The sequence below is a fragment of the Neoarius graeffei genome, chromosome 4, assembly GCF_027579695.1.
Source record: "Neoarius graeffei isolate fNeoGra1 chromosome 4, fNeoGra1.pri, whole genome shotgun sequence".
NCBI classification, from domain to species: Eukaryota; Metazoa; Chordata; class Actinopteri; order Siluriformes; family Ariidae; genus Neoarius; species Neoarius graeffei.
Genome location: NC_083572.1, coordinates 100505955 through 100526453, shown reverse-complemented (window position 1 = coordinate 100526453; position 20499 = coordinate 100505955). Strand labels below are relative to the sequence as shown.

The 20499-nt window shown below is 43.2% G+C and overlaps 1 protein-coding gene across 1 annotated transcript in view; it reads left to right on the top strand.

Annotated features, from left to right (window-relative positions):
* obi1 (ORC ubiquitin ligase 1) overlaps nt 1–15464 on the top strand; it is a 29262-nt gene extending 13798 nt beyond the window's left edge. The window contains exons 4-6 of the mRNA XM_060920047.1: nt 9003–9221; nt 10173–10261; nt 14578–15464. Of these exons, the coding sequence (XP_060776030.1) occupies nt 9003–9221; nt 10173–10261; nt 14578–15448 (1179 nt within the window). The 3' untranslated portion in view covers nt 15449–15464. The remainder of the gene's footprint in view (nt 1–9002; nt 9222–10172; nt 10262–14577) is intronic.
* The last annotated feature ends 5035 nt before the right edge of the window (nt 15465–20499 follow it).

Sequence of the window (20499 nt, the reverse complement as noted above, 5' to 3'; positions counted from 1 at the left end):
CGTTTTATGATGCGCCAAATGTTTTCTATGGGTGAAAGATCTGGACTGCAGGCTGGCCAGTTCAGTACCCGGACTCTTCTTCTACGCAGCCATGATGCTGTAATTGATGCAGTATGTGGTTTGGCATTGTCATATTGGAAAATGCAAGGTCTTCCCTGAAAGAGACGTCGTCTGGATGGGAGCATATGTTGCTCTAGAACCTGGATATACCTTACAGCATTGATGGTGTCTTTCCAGATGTGTAAGCTGCCCATGCCACACGCACTAATGCAACCCCATACCATCAGAGATGCAGGCTTCTGAACTGAGCGCTGATAGCAACTTGGGTCGTCCTTCTCCTCTTTAATCCAAATGACACGGCGTCCCTGATTTCCATAAAGAACTTCAAATTTTGATTTGTCTGACCACAGAACAGTTTTCCACTTTGCCACAGTCCATTTTAAATAAGCCTTGGCCCAGAGAAGACGTCTGCGCTTCTGGATCATGTTTAGATACGGCTTCTTCTTTGAACTATAGAGTTTTAGCTGGCAACGGCGGATGGCACGGTGAATTGTGTTCACAGATAATGTTCTCTGGAAATATTCCTGAGTCCATTTTGTGATTTCCAATACAGAAGCATGCCTGTATGTGATGCAGTGCCGTCTAAGGGCCCGAAGATCACAGGCACCCAGTATGGTTTTCCGGCCTTGACCCTTACGCACAGAGATTCTTCCAGATTCTCTGAATCTTTTGATGATATTATGCACTGTAGATGATATGTTCAAACTCTTTGCAATTTTACACTGTCGAACTCCTTTCTGATATTGCTCCACTATTTGTTGGTGCAGAATTAGGGGGATTGGTGATCCTCTTCCCATCTTTACTTCTGAGAGCCGCTGCCACTCCAAGATGCTCTTTTTATACCCAGTCATGTTAATGACCTATTGCCAATTGACCTAATGAGTTGCAATTTGGTCCTCCAGCTGTTTCTTTTTTGTACCTTTAACTTTTCCAGCATCTTATTGCCACTGTCCCAACTTTGAGATGTGTTGCTGCCATGAAATTTCAAATTAGCCAATATTTGGCATGAAATTTCAAAATGTCTCACTTTCGACATTTGATATGTTGTCTATGTTCTATTGTGAATACAATATCAGTTTTTGAAGTTTGTAAATTATTGCATTCTGTTTTTATTTACAATTTGTACTTTGTCCCAACTTTTTTGGAATCGGGGTTGTACCTTTCTGGCAAGAGCATTGGCACAGGGAATCCACCATCTTTGTCTAACCTTGGAGAGCATAAAATTCCTTCCAGTGTGTCCAACTTCTTGATGGATGTGGTGAAGTAACAGTTTGGAAACATGATGGTCCTTAGGTAGAATTGAAGGATGCTTTTGTTCAGTAGGCATGGCCATTTTTCTCAAGCAGCCACCAACCCTTAAGGTGCCAGGGTCTAGCCTATAGATGGCACCGTTTCTGCTTATGTATTGCCAGCCTTTCCGTAGGCAAGCCATTTCTTGTGGAAATCCCTGCCTCTGGCAAAACTGCACAATAGCCATCTCTGCATCTTCCATATCACTGGCTGATAACACGTATGGACCAGTTTTCTCTTGTTTTCCTTTTCTTGTGACCATTGTATGCCTGCTTTGATCCATCCCTGCCTGGCGTTTCCTGGCCAGTTCTAAAAGAATGGACTTCAACCTGAGGAACCATGCCATGGTTTTATTCAGCTTCATCCATAGTGAGAAGTAATTCATCAGGTAAGTAGTGACATCATAGCTGTCCTTTACAACAACGTTCACTGTAACAACCTTTCTTAACTCAGGATCGTCTGGAGGGAGGACAAGTTCAGACGGAGGGTCAGGCCAGCAATCAGGTGATTCCTTTAAGAAATCCGGACCGCTGATCCAGGTCTGTCTTTTCAGAAAGGTTTCAATGTGCAGTCCCCAAGAGGCTCAATCAGCAGGGTTCAATTTTGTGCCTATGTATTTCCACTGAGACGCCTCTGACGTACTTCAGATGATGTTAAGGTGGTTGGCTACAAAGGTCTGAAATCTTCTGCTTTCATTCCGTATGTACCTCAAAACGGTTATCTGTCCAGAATAGAGACCTTTCCAATTCTATATGTATCTCCTCAGATAGCATCTGGTCCATACCTACTGCAAGAACAGCAGCAGTGAGCTCCATCCTTGGTGTAGTCATCAGTTTCAATGGGGCAACATGGGCCTTTCCCATTAGAAAGGTGACGTGAACCCTGTTGCTGCAACTTGTCAGCCTCAGATAGGTAACTGTGCCATACCCAATGTCACTTGCATCACAGACGTGGTGCATCTGGGCTGCCTTGACACTTCCAAAAGTGGCTGGGACCAAACAGCGACTGACCTTGAACTCTTTCACTCTTGGAAGATCTTGCCACCATCGCTTCCAGGATTGGACATGGATCTCTGGCAACTCCTCATCCCATCCAATGTTCTGCTTGCATAACTCCTGTAGAATGCATTTTGCAGGAAAGGTGATGGGTGCAAGGAACCCAAGTGGATCATATATGGAGCTGACCATGGAGAGAATTCCACGTCTACTGGTTGGATGCTCTTTGATGGTTACCTGGAACATGAATACATCTTTGACACACCATTGCACACCCAGCACTCTCTCAATGGGCAGATCCTCAATGTCAAGGTCAAGATTTTTTACATCCTTTGCCCTTTCAGGCTCTGGGATGGAGGCTAGAACAGCCTTGTTGTTACTTATCCATTTAGTTAATTTGAAACCCTCAGTTGCACAGAGTAACTTCAACTCCTCGCAGAGCTTGATGGCATGGCTCTTTGTGTCAACAGCCTTCAAGTCATCTACATAAAAGTTGTTCTTAACTGTGCTTGTTGCTTCAGATGCGAAGCACCCTTTGTTATCCTCAGCTGTCCTTCTTAATGCGTAGCTTGCTGAGCTGGCTGATGATGTTGCACCGAAAAGATGCAATCATTCTGTATTTCCTTTAGTGGCCGAGAGATGTCCCCATCTGGCCACCAGAGGAAACGAAGGAAGTTGACATGACGAAGCGGGATTTTCACTTGGTGGTACATTTTCTCCACGTCTGCCATGATGGCAGTTTTGCCTTGATGAAAGCAGACTAAAACTCCAATCAAGGTGTTCATGAGGTTCGGACCTTGAAGAAGCTCGATATTTAGCGAGGTCCCCTGATAACCCGCAGAGCAGTCAAATACTACACGCAAGCTCCCCTTCTTTGGGTGAAACACACCATGATGTGGTATGTACCACACCTTTCCTTCTTCTTGAGTCAGCTGGTCTTGGGGTACAAGCTCAGCATGCCCACTAGAGATGACTGTTTCCATAAAGGCCCTGTATTCTTTGTTTAAATCACCATTTCTCTGAAACTTTTTCTCCAATGACAATGCTCTTTGTTCTGCCAAGTGACAGTTGTTTGGCATTGTGAGGTTGTCCTTCTTGAATGGTAAAGGCAACTGATAATGTCCATTGACCATCTCAGCAGAGCTGTCCATAATCTGCATGAATTTACACAATCTTCTACTGACATTTGTTTCTTTTCATCAAACCTCTTCTCTGGGAAATCATGGTTATATTGCTGGATCAGAAGCTCACTCAATTTATCAATGGAAATACGATGCACATGAACATGCCTATGACCTTGCTTATTGGTGCATGCATCTTCACCATGGAGAAGTCCATTCACCACCCAGCCTATGAGAGTCTTGACAGCAGAGGGTCCATTATCCTGGCTATTTATGATTCTCCAAGGCTCCATCAATTTAGGTGCATTTATACCTATGAGCAAGTCAACTCCTGCATCAATGCTGGGAATCTGAACATCCTGAAGATAAGGCTATTTTGCTAGATCATCTTGTGTAGGGATGTGTTTTTTGCTAACTGGAATTTCCTGCTGAGTATAAGTTTCAGGCAATTCTATAAAGGCCTTTCCTTCCAGTGCACAAACTTCCAGGCCCCTGACAACCAGGCTGTTAACAGCTTTCTTTTGCCCTATCGTGCGCAGAAGAATTTTTGTTGTTGTTTGCCCATTGCATTCAACCTTCTTCTGAGCTGCTCTGTGCAAAATGTTGCGGAACTCCCTGGGTCAAGGAAAGCATATGTCTGTATTGTGTGGTTTGAGTTCTTCAGTTTGACTTGGACTGGGACAATTGAAAGAGTGCAGTGCTCATCACTATTATCAAACACCTCTGCTTTCAGCGAAACTAGGCCACTGTTCACCGTCTTTCCAAGATCTTTGCCTGAGTCACCTGAAGAATTCTGGCCTTTCATTTCATTCTGTGATGTGTAAGATACTGGGATGGTGTTTAGAGCACACAGAACATGTTTGCCTGTTTTTAAAATTTCGGCTCATGTGCCCTTTAATCAGACAACCAAAGCAAATACCTTTTAGTTTTTAAAAGGTCAACTCTTGCATTATGAGACCTTTTTAGCAATTCCTGACATGACATAATCTCATGCTTATCATCACAGACAGGACAGAGTTTTGACAGACTGGGCACTTTGGACACTTGCACAACATTCTCTGCAGTAGAATGTCCTGCAGTGTTCTCAGGTGCCACTGCTACAGTTGTGGTGAAGCTGGCCCCTTTGCTCTTCTGTCTGTGACTCGGAATGGGCTTACCAATGTTGATGGTTGCCCTTGATGGTCTTTTAGATGCTGGGACATCTTGAAGGCTTCCAAAAATGGGATCTTGCAGAATCCTGGCCTGTCTTTCCAAGAAATGAACGAGATCTCCAAATGTGGCCCTTGCTCCTGTTCTTTCTTTTATATCATAAGCATGCGTTCTCCATTTTTCTTTCACTTTGTATGGCACCTTGGAGGCAAGCAGTCTCAGATTTGATAGCAGATTTAATTCATCCATGTACCTTAAAGTGCGCAATAGATTGCAACAGCCACGCAGGAAGAGAGCATAACTCTGTAGAGCCTCACCATTGTTTGATGGGATGTTGTCCCAACTTAAGGCTTTGTCTATGTAAGCACTTATTTTGAACTCATCTCCAGAATGAACTTCCAGTAGCCTCTTTGCCTCTGCATAGCCCCTGTCTGCACCCATATGAAGACAGCTTCTGACCAACTCCTTTGGCTGGCCAGAGGTGAACTGTTCGAGGTAATAAAGCCTGTCTTGGCTACTGATTGTATTTCTCTCAATGCAGTGTTCAAAGGCTTGTATGAATGGTCTGAAATTGGGAGGTTCTCCATTGAATACAGTCAGATCTCTAGTTGGAAGTGAATTCATCTTTTGCTGCTGCACAAGAAGATCAGCTATATCACCCATGTTATTGTCGCTTGAGGGTGTGAGCGGTTGGAAAGTGCCTGCAGCAGCTTGACTGGTCTGATTCAGTTGCATCGTTTGAACACACTGGTCGGACCTCCGTGGCCTTACGTCCTGTACTAAGGCTCTTTGCAGTGGAGTTTTGGGAATGACAGAAATTTGGGCATATTCCACAGGTGATGGTTCTGGATGAAGCTCTCCCTTTACTCTTTTATACTGACTCCAGATATACATTCATGGCATCTCCTGGCGTTTCTGAAAGCTCTGTTGATGCGAGTTTGGAGCTCATTAGTTGAGTATCGATGCTCTGTAAAACCTGTATTTTAGCATCGGCTGCAGCCAGCTCTGTTTCAAGTTCAACTCTTTCCATTGCATTTTGAACTTCAATTTGTTCCCTTTGCAAGGCATGTTTTTTTTCTGAAGTGCTGCGGTACGTTGCAGAAGAGCTGCCTTTTCAGCTTCAGCTTTCAGGCAAGCAGAAGACACCGAAGATGACTTGGAGGCAGTACTAGTAGAACGTGTAGGTCCTATCCTACTGGCTGACACATTAGATATGCTGTCTAGAGGAGTAACCACAGGCTGAAATTCACTTTGAGAACTTTTCCACATGTCTACCTCCTTCAAAAAATGTTTCGAATGTTTGCATCTTTGCTTCATACCAATCGTTATCACTTCTCCTTTCATCTTCACCAAGTAACACTTGCACAGATTGATGAACATCTTTAAAATCATTCAATGCCACATTTAACTGTTCAAGGCCTGTGCTAACAGCTTCAATGTTTCCACTCTCCAGTGATTCCTTCAGTTCATTCATTCTGCATGTACACACCCCAAGTTTCCCTCTGCACATTGCGCAAAGTGAATTAAATTGGTCATCGGCCATATTTATAGCTCAGTTCACAATACACAAAATATATACTCTTCAAAAATCCGCATAGCAGTTGTATATTTTTCTTATTCTCTTCAAAACACGAACCAAAATCGTAATCTGCTCCAATAGTAAATTCAAGTTCAGCAATAGGGCACTCCAATAGTGAACCACTTTCAAAGGCAAACTCTCAAAAGATCAAAAAACTTCTTAAATTCCAAAGACTTAACTCAAAAACTCCAATTGCTTCCATTGCAGTCAACAGAGGATTCCATGCTTTCCAAACAATTAAAAAAAATAAGTCCATTGCCAAACAGTGCAAGCAATGGCAAAGTTCTTTACCATTTGTTGTGCCACGTTTCAAGATTGACTTTGGTCACTTCTTTGACAAGCTTTCAATTAAAGTATAACTTGTACCTTTTCGGATGGATAGATGGATGAATGTCAAGCGAGGCAAGCAGGCAGATAGTTGAATGGACAAAGAATGCTCCAAACAAATCCTGTAATCCAAACAAAATGGTCAGTAGGCAAGGTGGTTAAAAAAAAGGTACAAAGTATATCCAAGGAGAGATCAAAATAAACTAATAAATATATCAAAATTCAAAGGCTTGTAAAGAACTATATGCCACTAGTCTCCAAACAAATTCCTTCGTTCTCTGCTTCTGAGATCAGAGGTGAGTGGTGGCCATCTTAACTTCAAGGCTGTATCCAACTCTATCAAACTAAGGGTCCTTTTCAAAATAAAAGAACTAGGGGGTAAGGGAGCTCTTGTAGCACATATTACAATTTGACTTCTCATCTCATTATCTCTAGCCGCTTTATCCTATTCTACAGGGTCGCAGGCAAGCTGGAGCCTATCCCAGCTGACTACGGGCGAAAGGCGGGGTACACCCTGGACAAGTCGCCAGGTCATCACAGGGCTGACACATAGACACAGACAACCATTCACATTCACACCTACAGTGGTGCTTGAAAGTTTGTGAACCCTTTAGAATTTTCTATATTTCTGCATAAATATGACCTAAAACATCATCAGATTTTCACACAAGTCCTAAAAGTAGATAAAAAGAACCCAGTTAAACAAATGAGACAAAAATATTATACTTGGCCATTTATTTATTGAGGAAAATGATCCAATATTACATATCTGTGAGTGGCAAAAGTATGTGAACCTTTGCTTTCAGTATCTGGTGTGACCCTCTTGTGCAGCAATAACTGCAACTAAACATTTCTGGTAACTATTGATCAGTCCTGCACACCGGCTTGGAAGAATTTTAGCCCATTCCTCCGTACAGAACAGCTTCAACTCTGGGATGTTAGTGGGTTTCCTCACATGAACTGCTTGCTTCAGATCCTTCTACAACATTTCGATTGGATTAAGGTCAGGACTTTGGCTTGGCCATTCCAAAACATTAACTTTATTCCTCTTTAACCATTCTTTGGTAGAACGACTTGTGTGCTTAGGGTCGTTGTCTTGCTGCATGACCCACCTTCTCTTGAGATTCAGTTCATGGACAGATGTCCTGACATTTTCCTTTAGAATTCACTGGTATAATTCAGAATTCATTGTTCCATCAATGATGGCAAGCCGCCCTGGCCCACATGCAGCAAAACAGGCCCAAACCATGATACTACCACCACCATGTTTCACAGATGGGATAAGGTTCTTATGCTGGAATGCAGTGTTTTCCTTTCTCCAAACATAACACTTCTCATTTAAACCGAAAAGTTCTATTTTGGTCTCATCCGTCCACAAAACATTTTTCCAATAGCCTTCTGGCTTGTCCACATGATCTTTAGCAAACTGCAGATGAGCAGCAATGTTCTTTTTGGAGAGCAGTGGCTTTCTCCTTGCAACCCTGCCATGCACACCATTGTTGTTCAGTGTTCTCCTGATGGTGGACTCATGAACATTAACATTAGCCAATGTGAGAGAGGCCTTCAGTTGCTTAGAAGTTACCCTGGGGTACTTTGTGACCTCGCCGACTATTACACGCCTTGCTCTTGGAGTGATCTTTATTGGTTGACCACTCCTGGGGAGGGTAACAATGGTCTTGAATTTCCTCCATTTGTACACAAGCTGTCTGACTGTGGATTAGTGGAGTCCAAACTCTTTTTAGAGATGTTTTGTAACCTTTTCCAGCCTGATGAGCATCAACAATGCTTTTTCTGAGGTCCTCAGAAATCTCCTTTGTTCGTGCCATGATCCACTTCCATAAACGTGTGTTGTGAAGATCAGACTTTGATAGATCCCTGTTTTTTAAATAAAACAGGGTGCCCACTCACACCTGATTGTCATCCCATTGATTGAAAACACCTGACTCTAATTTCACCTTCAAATTAACTGCTAATCCTAGAGGTTCACATACTTTTGCCACTCACAGATATGTAATATTGGATCATTTTCCTCAATAAATAAATGACCAAGTATAATATTTTTCTCATTTGTTTAATTGGGTTCTCTTTACCTACGTTTAGGACTTGTGTGAGAATCTGATGATGTTTTAGGTCATATTTATGCAGAAATATAGAAAATTCTAAAGGGTTCACAAACTTTCAAGCACCACTGTACGGTCAATTTAGAGTCACCAGTTAACCTAACCTGCATGTCTTTGGACTGTGGAGGAAACCGGAGCACCCGGAGGAAACCCACGCGGCCACGGGGAGAACATGCAAACTCCGCACAGAAAGGCCCTCGCCGGCCACAGGGCTTGAACCCGGACCTTCTTGCTGTGAGGCGATAGCGCTAACCACTACACCACCGTGCCGCCCCACAGTTTGACTTTAAACTCAAAAATGGCTCTTACAGGAATAGATGAGGCTGTGTGTTGGAACCCTGTGTGTGTCTCCTGGTTCCAGGATGAAGTGGAGGCTCTGTTGAAGGAGAACGAAGAGCTGAAGAGCAGAAGTGAGAGTCTGGAGTCACAGCTGAAGGCGTCACTGAAGCCCACTGCCACTCCCATCTCTCCTCCCCAAACTCTGCCTGACTCCGCCCTCCTGGAGGAAACGGCCAATAGGCTGCGGGCTGCCAATGAGCTCTATCAGAGAGTGCAAGAGGACATGGACAAGCTAAGAGACGTACGATCTTCGTCCAGTGTCCCTCCATTCATGTCCACAACCTTCTTTCTTTCTTTCTTTCTTTCTGGGACTGTGGACACCTTTATGACTTTCTTTCACTCACACTCCATCAAAATCTCTTTGACTCTGAACACTTAAAACTTTACCACTGATTTAGAGGGCTCACGTCTATGACCTTTTTGTTTGTTTTTTTTTCCTTTTATTTGTGCCCCCCTCCTCTTTTCTTTTATTGCTTTAAGGTTAAAATAAAAGTTTTTTTTAATATCTTTTTTTCTTTTGATGAGTTATTTGGAAAGTGCTAGCTGATGATGTCATGGATACTTTCTCTCTCTCTCTCTCTCTCTCTCTGACTATGAACATTTATACCTTTAGAACTGATTTTTTTTTCTTTTATTATTTTTTTCTAATTCTTTCTTTTTTTCCTCTCATTTTAAATAGATTTTTCTTTAATTCATAATTTTTCTTTTGTTATTTAATAACTGATCTGATTTCTTTATTTTCTTTTTTGTCCTTTTTTTGTTTTCTTTTTTCCTCATTCTCTTTTTTTAGTAATTGTTCTTCCCCCTTTTAAAGTATGTCTTCCTTTTGTTCTTATTTAAAGCCGATCTGTTGGCCGTCAGCAGCGTGTGAGTGCAGCGTTAGATAGTTAGATGGATTTATTGAGGTAAAAATGACATGAAAGTAGGAAAATATACTAATGTACAAGTGAACTAAATACATGAAACTAACAGCAAGGACAACACAACAGTGTAAAACACTTATTTCTATTGTGGTCCTTAGAAAAGCGTTCCCTTCAGGAAACGCACTGTAGTTAGCCGCGTGTGTTAGCTGCGTGTGAACTGGGCTTGACCTGGTGTCGGTGGCCTCTCTGAGGCCTGCGCTTCCTCTCGGCTCCTGAGCTGCGTAATCAGAAGGCCACTGGACTGAAGGTAAACTCGTGTTCCTCCTCAGGTGAACAGAACTCTGCGCTCCCACAATGTCGAGCTCGTCCAGGAGAACCTGCGCCTCAGAGCCGAGGTGGAGAACAGATCTCCTCACAAGTAAACACTCACTCACTCACTCACTCACTCACTCACTCAGTGTGCTACACACTCACTACTGTCACACACTCACTACTGTCACACACTCACTGCTGTCACACACTTGCTTCAGTCAACAGAGCAGATTCCCCATTCAGTGTGTTTCAGCCCAGCACATGCTCATGTTTATTACTCACAATATATAATATTGTGTACACACACACACACACACACACACACACACACACACTCTATTGCACACACACTCTGTCGCGCACACACACTGTCGCGTACACACACACTGTCGCGTACGCACACTGTCATGCACATACACACACACACTGTCACGCACACACACACACACTGTTGCGCGCACACACACACACACACTGTCGCGCGCACACACTGTCGCGTACACACACACACACTGTCGCGTACGCACACTGTCATGCACATACACACACACACTGTCACGCACACACACTGTCATGCACATACACACACACACTCTGTCGCGCACACGCACATACACAGACAATGTCGCACACATGCGCGCGCACACACTCTGTCATGCACGCGCACACACACCTATTTCCACACTGTCGCGCACGCACGCACACACCCACACACACACTAAACTGTGGGCGGTAAAAGAGAGCAGCTGGACTTGCTTGAAGATTCTTGAAGACGTTTCACCTCTCCTCCGAAAGGCTTCTTCAGTTCTGTCTGACTAATAGGGATTATCAGGTATTTATCCTCTCATGGATGAAAAGCAATCCTAAGGTGTCGTTGAGTCATCCTGTTGGATAACTCAACAATTCACCTGCATTCCCACCACAGAAGCAGTGGAATCTGTTAGAAAACGACTCCTTCAAGACAGCACCTTACTGGATAGAACGAACCTCACCACGGACCAGATTTGCACCCTGCTTAACCTCTGCCTGACCACCACCTATTTCCAGTTTAATGAAAGTTTCTACAGACAGAAGCATGGATGTGCCATGGGCTCACCGGTGTCCCCTACTGTGGCCAATCTATACATGGAGAAAGTGGAACATAAAGCTTTGACCAGTTTTTCAGGAGTTGCTCCCAGCCACTGGTTCAGATATGTGGATGACACCTGGGTTAAAATCAAAACCCATGAGGTGGAAGCCTTCTCTAAACACATCAATGCAGTGGATATCAACATCAATTTCACTCAGGAGGACATCAGTGGGAATGATCTAGCCTTCTTGGATTGTGAAGTACACATTAGACAAGACAGAAGCCTTAGCATCGAGGTCTACCGGAAACCCACACAGACCAGTACCTACTCTTTGACTCACACTACGCACTGGAACACAAATTGGGGGTCATAAGGACCTTGCAACACAGGGCTCAGAACATTCCTACAACGGTAGAGGGAAAAGAGAAGGAGCAAAATCACATCAAGAAAGCACTTCAGAACTGCGGGTATCCCAACTGAGCTTTCTTCAAGAGCAGAAACAGGAATATAACGGACAAGGAGGACAACAGGAACAAACGCAAGAACATTGTCATTCCCTATATTTCTGGTCTATCTGAGAAACTCAGGAGGATCTTCTACAAACACAACGTTCCGGTACATTTCAGACCCAGTAACACCCTGAAGCAGAAACTGGTCCACCCTAAAGACAGAATAGCCAGATACAAACAGGACAACGTAGTGTATGCAATTCAGTGCAGTGAGGAATGCACGGTCTCGTATATTGGGGAAACACAACAACCGCTTCACAGGCGCATGGCTCAACACAGGAGAGCCAGTTCCTCAGGCCAGGACTCTGCTGTCTATCTTCATCTTAACAACAAAGGACACTCATTTCAGGATTGCAACGTACGCATTTTAGCCAGAGAGGATCGTTGGTATGAGCGAGGAGTTAAAGAAGCCATTTTTGTCAACCTGGAACGGCCATCACTGAACAGAGGTGGGGGTCTAAGACATCATTTATCAGCCACCTACAATGCAGTCCTTGGCACACTTCCCAGACAACTGAATACACACCAAAACCCAGCTGTTTTCAGTCAGTGCGTTTACATGCACATAGAGAAAATCGAATTTCTGCCGTAGCTCGACTGAAATTGAGGTTCTAAATGCCATGGAAACACCTTAGCTCGGCTGAAATTGAACCGAACTGGATTTCTCATAATCGAGCTACGCGACCTAGATTATGCGATTGTAGCCGAGCTACTTAGTGCGTGTAAACCCTATCGAGCTACGTAGTCGAGCTACTTACTTCAGCACTGCCCCTTCCGGAAGTGATGAGTGACGAGACCACAAGTGGGAAACAACAGCCTCGGTCGGCATGACAACAGTAGTAGAAACGTGCACTTCTGGAGCAATGAGGAGATAGAGTTCATGCTCATTCAGCTTAAGGAGTTGAATATATATATATATATATATATATATATATATATATATATATATATATATCGATGTTGCTGTCCTCGTTGTTGTTCTTCTTGTGAACACGGAACTGATAACTTTGTTTATACTCTTGAATAGCTCTTCTTCATGACGACAACCGGAAGTGTACCAACACGATGGGGCATGTAGCGCCACCTGTGGCTCGGGTGCACAATGTACCTCACACAATAGCTCGATTTCCTTGTGTGCATGTAGGATTGGATTTCTCTGGCACCCCTGCTGGGACCCTTAAGGCCTCTGCATGCTCTTGCGACAAGGCTTTCGCAGATAGCTTTTCGCAGACAGTTGTAATTTATCATTGAGCGGGGAGTAATAGGCGTGCACGATGTTATTCACCGGCACAACGCAAGGGGGCGCGAAGTCGCTAGGAGTAGTTGGTGGGTGTGGTTAGTGGAGTGTTTATCCTACGGTTACTTATAATGACTAGAACTTTTGTTTTATAATGACTAGAACTGGAGTCGTATAGATGTACGTACTTCCTCAATCAACCGCTCTTCATGTTGCTCCATCTTCGCTCGTGTTTTTAAAAATGGCGGTCGTGAAAACAAACCAAACCGGGAAAGTAGGGAAGCGGAAGTGCGTGTACAGCAGATGTAGAGTGGACCAATCAGAGCCCTCTTGTCTGCGACGCTGTCTGCGAGGCTTCTGCGGTGGTCACAATTTTTGGGAGGTGCGCGCAGAGCGTCTGCGAAGGTGGGGGGGCTACGCAGACACTGTCTGCGACGCTATCTGCGAGGACTGGGTTGTCAGCATAAATTGGCCTTTAGCTCGATTACCGACAGTAGCTTGATTTGGATGTGCATGTAAACGCATTGAGTGACTCACAGGAGGACAGAGAGAACCAACAACCCATTGATCACCCCAACGACTCTCGAGGCCGTTCACATGCAGCCCCCAGTGACCCACACCAACAGGATGACTCAACGACACCTTAGGATTGCTTTTGATCCATGAGAGGATAAATACCTGATACTCCCTATTAGTCAGACAGAACTGAAGAAGCCTTTCGGATGAGAGGTGAAACGTATTCAAGAATCTTCAAGCAAGTCCAGTTGCTCTCTTTTACCACCCACAGTTTACTATGACCTGGATGACTGAGAATCTTCACACACACACACACACACACACTGTTGCTCACACACACACACACTGTCGCTCTCACTCACACACTATCGCTCTCGCACTCTATTGCTCTCAATCTCACACACTTGCTCTCACTATCTTTCTCACACTCACTGTCTCAGTGTCACACACTCACTCTTACATTCACTCTCTTACTAACACTCACTCCCATACTCATTTTCACATGATTGCGCGCGCGCGCACACACACACACACACACACACACACACACACACACACACACACACACTCTAAGTGACTCTGATACATTCTTGCTCTCACACACTCACTCTGTCACACACACACTGTCTCACTCTGAGTGATTCACTCTGACACATTCTTACTCACACTCGCTCTCACACACACTCTCACACTCACTCACTATCTTACTGTCACGCTCATTCTCACACACTCTTACTGTCTCACACACTTTCACACTTCACACCTCTCTCTCACTCACACACACACTTTTGCTCTCTCTCACTCACACACTCTTTTGCTCACTCTCTCACTCACTCTCACACACACTCTTTTGCTGTCTTTCTCACTCACTCTTGCTCACTTTACTCATGTTTATTCTGTCTCCTTTCTTTCTGAAGCTGACTATCACTTCTTTTCTTCCTCTTCTTTACATTTATTTACTTTCTTTCTTGCTATTTTTCTTTCCTTCCTTCACTTCTTTTTCTTTCACAAATCCTCCTTCCCAGTGATTTCTTCCTGGTGCTTTCTTACGTTCCCTTTTCTGTCTTGTTTTTCTTTCCTCCTGACTCAGGTTTGGCAGGTACACCGTCGCAGCGTTGGAGGCTAAGATCTCACAGTACGAGCGAGAGATGACCCAGCTGAAGAAGGCTCTGGAGCGAAGTGATGCATATATCGAGGAGCTGGAGTCCCAAGTGTCGAAGTCCCAGAGTGGGCATCCATCACAGAGCCCTTCCTCTGAACAGAGGCAGGACGGAGCGGGAGACAGTAGGAGCTCACAGCAGGACAGTACGTCTATAGATCCTTCAGACAGTCTTGCCTTCCTGCCTGTTCCTCTCTCTGATGAAGCTTCAGGTTCTCAGAAGGACATGACGGTGAACTTCGCCATGCCCTCCACTCCTCCTACTCCATCCTCGGCCCTCAGCTGTTTAAGTCTGAAAAGCCCGCTGGCACGGCGCGAGAAAAAGCCCAGCTGTAGCCTCGTCCCGTATCTCAGGAGGCTCCGCTTTGATGACTCGAGCAGCTCAACGTTTTCCTTAGTGGAACAAGCTTTACCTAAAATCCCTAACAATCTGTTAGAGCAGGAAACCTCACTCAGTTCAGCCAGTCAGAGTGTGTGGAGCAGGTGGGAGGAGCCTTGTTCCGCTACTTTCCACAGCGCAAAGGAAAAGGAGGAGAACGTCAGCGAGGGCGTGTCCTTAGCAGAGGAAGCTCGGATGGATGCGGCATTCCTCAACATCGTCTCTGAGCTCGACTCCATGATGGCTGAAGGGGAAAGCTCTCGCTCTCACGCTCATACGCCTCGGCCTCCTCCTGACTTTGATGCCGCGTCAGTCTCAGACCTTGCCACAGACGTACCACAGACCTTTGATGAACCTCTGAAGCGGAAATGTCCCATTAGCCTAGCAACATCCAGTCCCTCCAAACTGTCCAGGATTAAATAGCTTCATTTATAATTATTTTTTTAAGAATAAAACGTTCCAGCGATCACGTGTTCCAATCTGGAGGACTTGACTTGGTATTCATGTCTGCACGTGTCAAAGATTGTGTTAGCCAGCTCACTCAGATGAGCTAACGTGACAGGATTTCTATCAGGTTTATAATCTTAACAGACACCATTTCTGAGAAATATCCCTCATATTCACGAGAATATTCCTAACATAATATGAGATGTTCTTAGATCTAGGATCATTCAGTCAGACTGATTCTTTATAAACGCTTCCTTCTTACACAGAGTGAGGTCATTTGACGGCGACTAGCAGACGACCAATCGCACACGTTTTCATACGCAGCCTTGCTACTACGGAGTGTTTTCAAACCAAACTCGTAACTTTTTTAAAGGAACCTTTTGATCAGTCCGGTGACAGTCTCACTCTGAATGTTCAGTGTTCTCTCCTGGTTAATTACACACAAGAGTACGTAGAGAGCCAATCAGATCGCAGCGTTCAGTATTCTGAAGCACGTGGCTAGAAAAGTGTACAAACTCTGTATCCAGTGGGCAGAGCCTCCAAGGCTAAATTTTATAGTACAGGTAATTTGAATTTTTAGGTTATTTGCTTCTCTCATTAAAAAAATGTTTCAGTGTTTTCATGTTACCTAAAGATACTTTTACAGTGGTTCTTGAAAGTTTGCGAACCCTTTAGAATTTTCGATATTTCTGCATACGTAAATATGACCTAAAACATCAACAGATTTTCACACAAGTCCTAAAAGTAGATAAAGAGAACCCAGTTAAACAAATGAGACAAAATTATTATACTTGGTCGTTTATTTATTGAGGAAAATGATCCAATATTACATATCTGTGAGTGGCAAAAGTATGTGAACCTCTAGGATTAGCAGTTAATTTGAATGTGAAATTAGAGTCAGGTGTTTTCAATCAATGGGATGACAATCAGGTGTGAGTGGGCACCCTGTTTTATTTAAAGAACAGGGATCTATCAAAGTCTGATCTTCACAACACATGTTTGTGGAAGTGTATCATGGCACGAACAAAGGAGATTTCTGAGGACCTCAGAAAAAGCGTTGTTGATGCTCATCAGGCTGGAAAAGGTTACAAAACCATCTCTAAAGAGTTTGGACTCCACCAATCCACAGTCAGACAGATTGTGTACAAATGGAGGAAATTCAAGACCATTGTTACCCTCCCCAGGAGTGGTCGACCAACAAAGATCACTCCAAGAGCAAGGCGTGTAATAGTCGGCGAGGTCACAAAGGACCCCAGGGTAACTTTTAAGCAACTGAAGGCCTCTCTCACATTGGCTAATGTTAATGTTCATGAGTCCACCATCAGGAGAACACTGAGCAACAATGGTGTGCATGGCAGGGTTGCAAGAAGAAACCCACTGCTCTCTAAAAAGAACATTGCTGCTCGTCTGCAGTTTGCTAAAGATCACATGGACAAGCCAGAAGGCCATTGGAAAAATGTTTTGTGGACGGATGAGACCAAAATAGAACTTTTTGGTTTAAATGAGAAGCGTTATGTTTGGAGAAAGGAAAACACTGCATTCCAGCATATGAACCTTATCCCATCTGTGAAACATGGTGGTGGTAGTATCATGGTTTGGGCCCGATTTGCTGCATCTGGGCCAGGACTGCTTGCCATCACTGATGGAACAATGAATTCTGAATTATACCAGCGAATTCCAGAGGAAAATATCAGGACATCTGTCCATGAACCATTGTTGTAGTCAAGACCACCTAAACCGAGACCAAGACAAGATCAAGACCACAGTGTATCAAGACCAAGACAAGACCAAGACTTTGAGGGGTCGAGACCGAGACAAGACCAAGACCAGACCAGTGTCCCACACTGCATGACATGCAACATGCAAACCATAGGCACCCCTCAAATAGACCTGTAAGTAATCCACATTCCCATAAAAACACCCACAGAAAACAAATGAAGATTCCTGTTCATTCCCCTCTTTTGTTCACCTATATTATGTCTGTATAATGAAATGTCTTGATAAAATAATCAAAAGGCACTGCAGAGATGAATTTCATGTGTGGGAATTTTCCTTTGTTTTCTATAAGCAAACAAATACAAACACTAAGGAGCTGAAATCAACTTAACCATCTTTATTTTACACTGTACTGAATGATTAACCATTTACTGTTTCTCAGAAATTGTTCTTCTAGAGATTGGTGTGTACTTACTGTCCATTATCTCAAGAAAGTGTTTAAAATGTTTATTTTCTACAAGTGACAGAGGCAGGCAACACCCAATTACCAAATCTTGGATGATGGCTTCACTGATGGCTTGTTGCCTTGGTGAATGCAGACTGTAGACCTGCACTTTCTGGGCAAAAGATGCAATAGATGGCTGCGTGACATCTGTCTGTTGTCCTGCCTTGTCCTCCAGGAACCTAAAATTCAGGGCGAAAGAATCCGTACGATATCTGGTGATATGAACAATTGCATCAAATAGCAATCTTAAAAATAATGGTGTAAGATGTACAGAAAGTAAAAGTATCAAAACCTCATAACTGTATGTAATATCTGTGTACTGTATTAGAACAAAATGTGTGGATCATATACAGCAAGGCATTAAGGCAACCAAAATCTTTTTCAAATAGCTTTCAAGCAGTTACACAACGATATGATTGACATGGTACAATATGGCCAAACCAGTCAATTTTCTTACCATAACACTGAAATAACAATCACTTTTAATGTGAATAAACTTCCATGGAAAGGGATAAAAGGGACAGATGTGTATTTTTCTAAACACCCATCTAACACACAGTGTAAGAAAATCTGAGTGATTGACCGAGCCAGACTTACTCACACACACGCATGCTCTAGTGTTTGACTACATAAAGTTATATATTTGTTTGTGTATTTAACCCCCAAATTAGCACTCTTTAAGTATGTGATGTATGCTTATAGGGGTGGCACGGTGGTATAGTGGTTAGCGCTGTTGCCTCACAGCAAGAAGGTCCGAGTTCGAGCCCCGTGGCTGGCGAGGGCCTTTCTGTGTGGAGTTTGCATGTTCTCCCCATGTCCGCGTGGGTTTCCCCCACAGTCCAAAGACATGCAGGTTAGGTTAACTGGTTACTCTAAATTGACCGTAGGTGTGAATGTGAGTGTGAATGGTTGTCTGTGTCTATGTGTCAGCCCTGTGATGACCTGGCGACTTGTCCAGGGTGTACCCCGCCTTTCACCCGTAGTCAGCTGGGATAGGCTCCAGCTTGCCTGCGACCCTGTAGAAGGATAAAGCGGCTACAGATAATGAGATGAGATGTATGCTTATAGCCAGGCAAAGCATATTTAAAGTTATAAATGACATACGTCTTAATACTGATGCAGGCAAAACATCGGTCCTGGTATTACTGGACCTCAGTGCAGCTTTTGATACTGTTGATCACAGCATACTGCTATATCGACTTGAACACTGGGTTGGATTGACTGGTAAAGTTATCAATTGGTTAAATTCATACTTAAAAGATAGAAGCTTCTTTGTTACCCTGGGAAATTGTTCCTCAATGTCAATGTCCTTGACCTGTGGTGTCCCCCAGGGGTCGATTCTTGGACCATTACTTTTCAACCTTTATATGCTCCCACTTGGGCAAATTATCAATAAAAATTTAATTTTGTATCACTGCTATGCAGATGACACCCAAATTTATTTTGCTCTATCACCTAATGATTATGCCCCCCTTGAATGTCTCTACCAGTGTATCGATCAAATCAATAGCTGGATGTCACAAAATTTTCTTCAGCTGAACACAGATAAAACAGAAGTAATTCTATTTGGAAAAAAAGATGAAAGACTCAGGATTACCACTATTCTTGACACAAAAGGGATTAAAACTAAAGAAATGGTTAAAAATCTTGGTGTTTTCATTGACAGCGAGCTAAACTTTGACAGTCACATGAAAGCAATCACTAAAACGGCATTTTATCACCTAAAAAACATTTCCAAACTAAGAGGACTTATGTCAAAAAATGATCTGGAAAAACTAATACATGCCTTCATCTCTAGTAGGGTTGATTACTGCAATGGCCTTTTCACAGGCCTGCCAAAAAAGACCATCAAACGACTTCAGCTGGTTCAAAATGCAGCGGCTAGGGTTCTCACACGAACAAAAAGAACAGAGCACATTACTCCAATTCTAAGGTCCCTTCACTGGCTTCCAGTAAGCTACAGAATTGACTTTAAAGCATTGCTGCTGGTGTACAAATCTCTAAATGGTACAGGGCCCAGTTACCTCTCTGATATGTTGCAGCGGCCTAACCCAATCAGATCTACCAGATCAAAACAGAAAAATTTACTATTAAAACCAGTTGTTAAAACAAAGTATGGTGAAGCAGCTTTTAGCCACTATGCAGTACAGCTATGGAACCAACTGCCAGAGGACATTAAAAATGCTCCTGCTGTTGGCAGTTTTAAATCTAGGTTAAAGACCAAGCTGTTTTCAGATGCTTTCTGTTAAATAATTAATATTGTCTTCTTTACATTTTTTATAATCTTTACTTTCTCTGCATGTTTTAAATTTACTTTAACTTTATTCTATTTTATTCTTTATTCTATTCTGCTGGTTTCTTTTTTCTCCTCCTATTTGAACTACTACTTCATTTTATTATTTTATTTCTACTATTGTTTAATTCTTATTTTAATTCTTTTAATTAATTGTTTTAGAATAAAAATAAAATTATTTAATGTAATTTTATTTCTCTATTGTTTACTGTTTTTGTTTTTACTTCTGTAAAGCACATTGAACTGCCACTGTGTATGAAATGTGCTGTATAAATAAACTTGCCTTGCCTTGCCTAATGTGGAGCATAAATGTTACTCTGTCTCCACTCTGGAGACCGCTGACTCCTGCTCTCTCACCCAGGAGAGGGAGCGCGGCATGTATCATTTACGTCAGAGTTGACGTTGATGTAACATAACTATATACACATTAGCTACATAGCTTTACGTCACCTGTCTCGTCATTTTTATCACATGAAAAAACGTAACGTAGGAATAAGACACGTGTCCTGACCC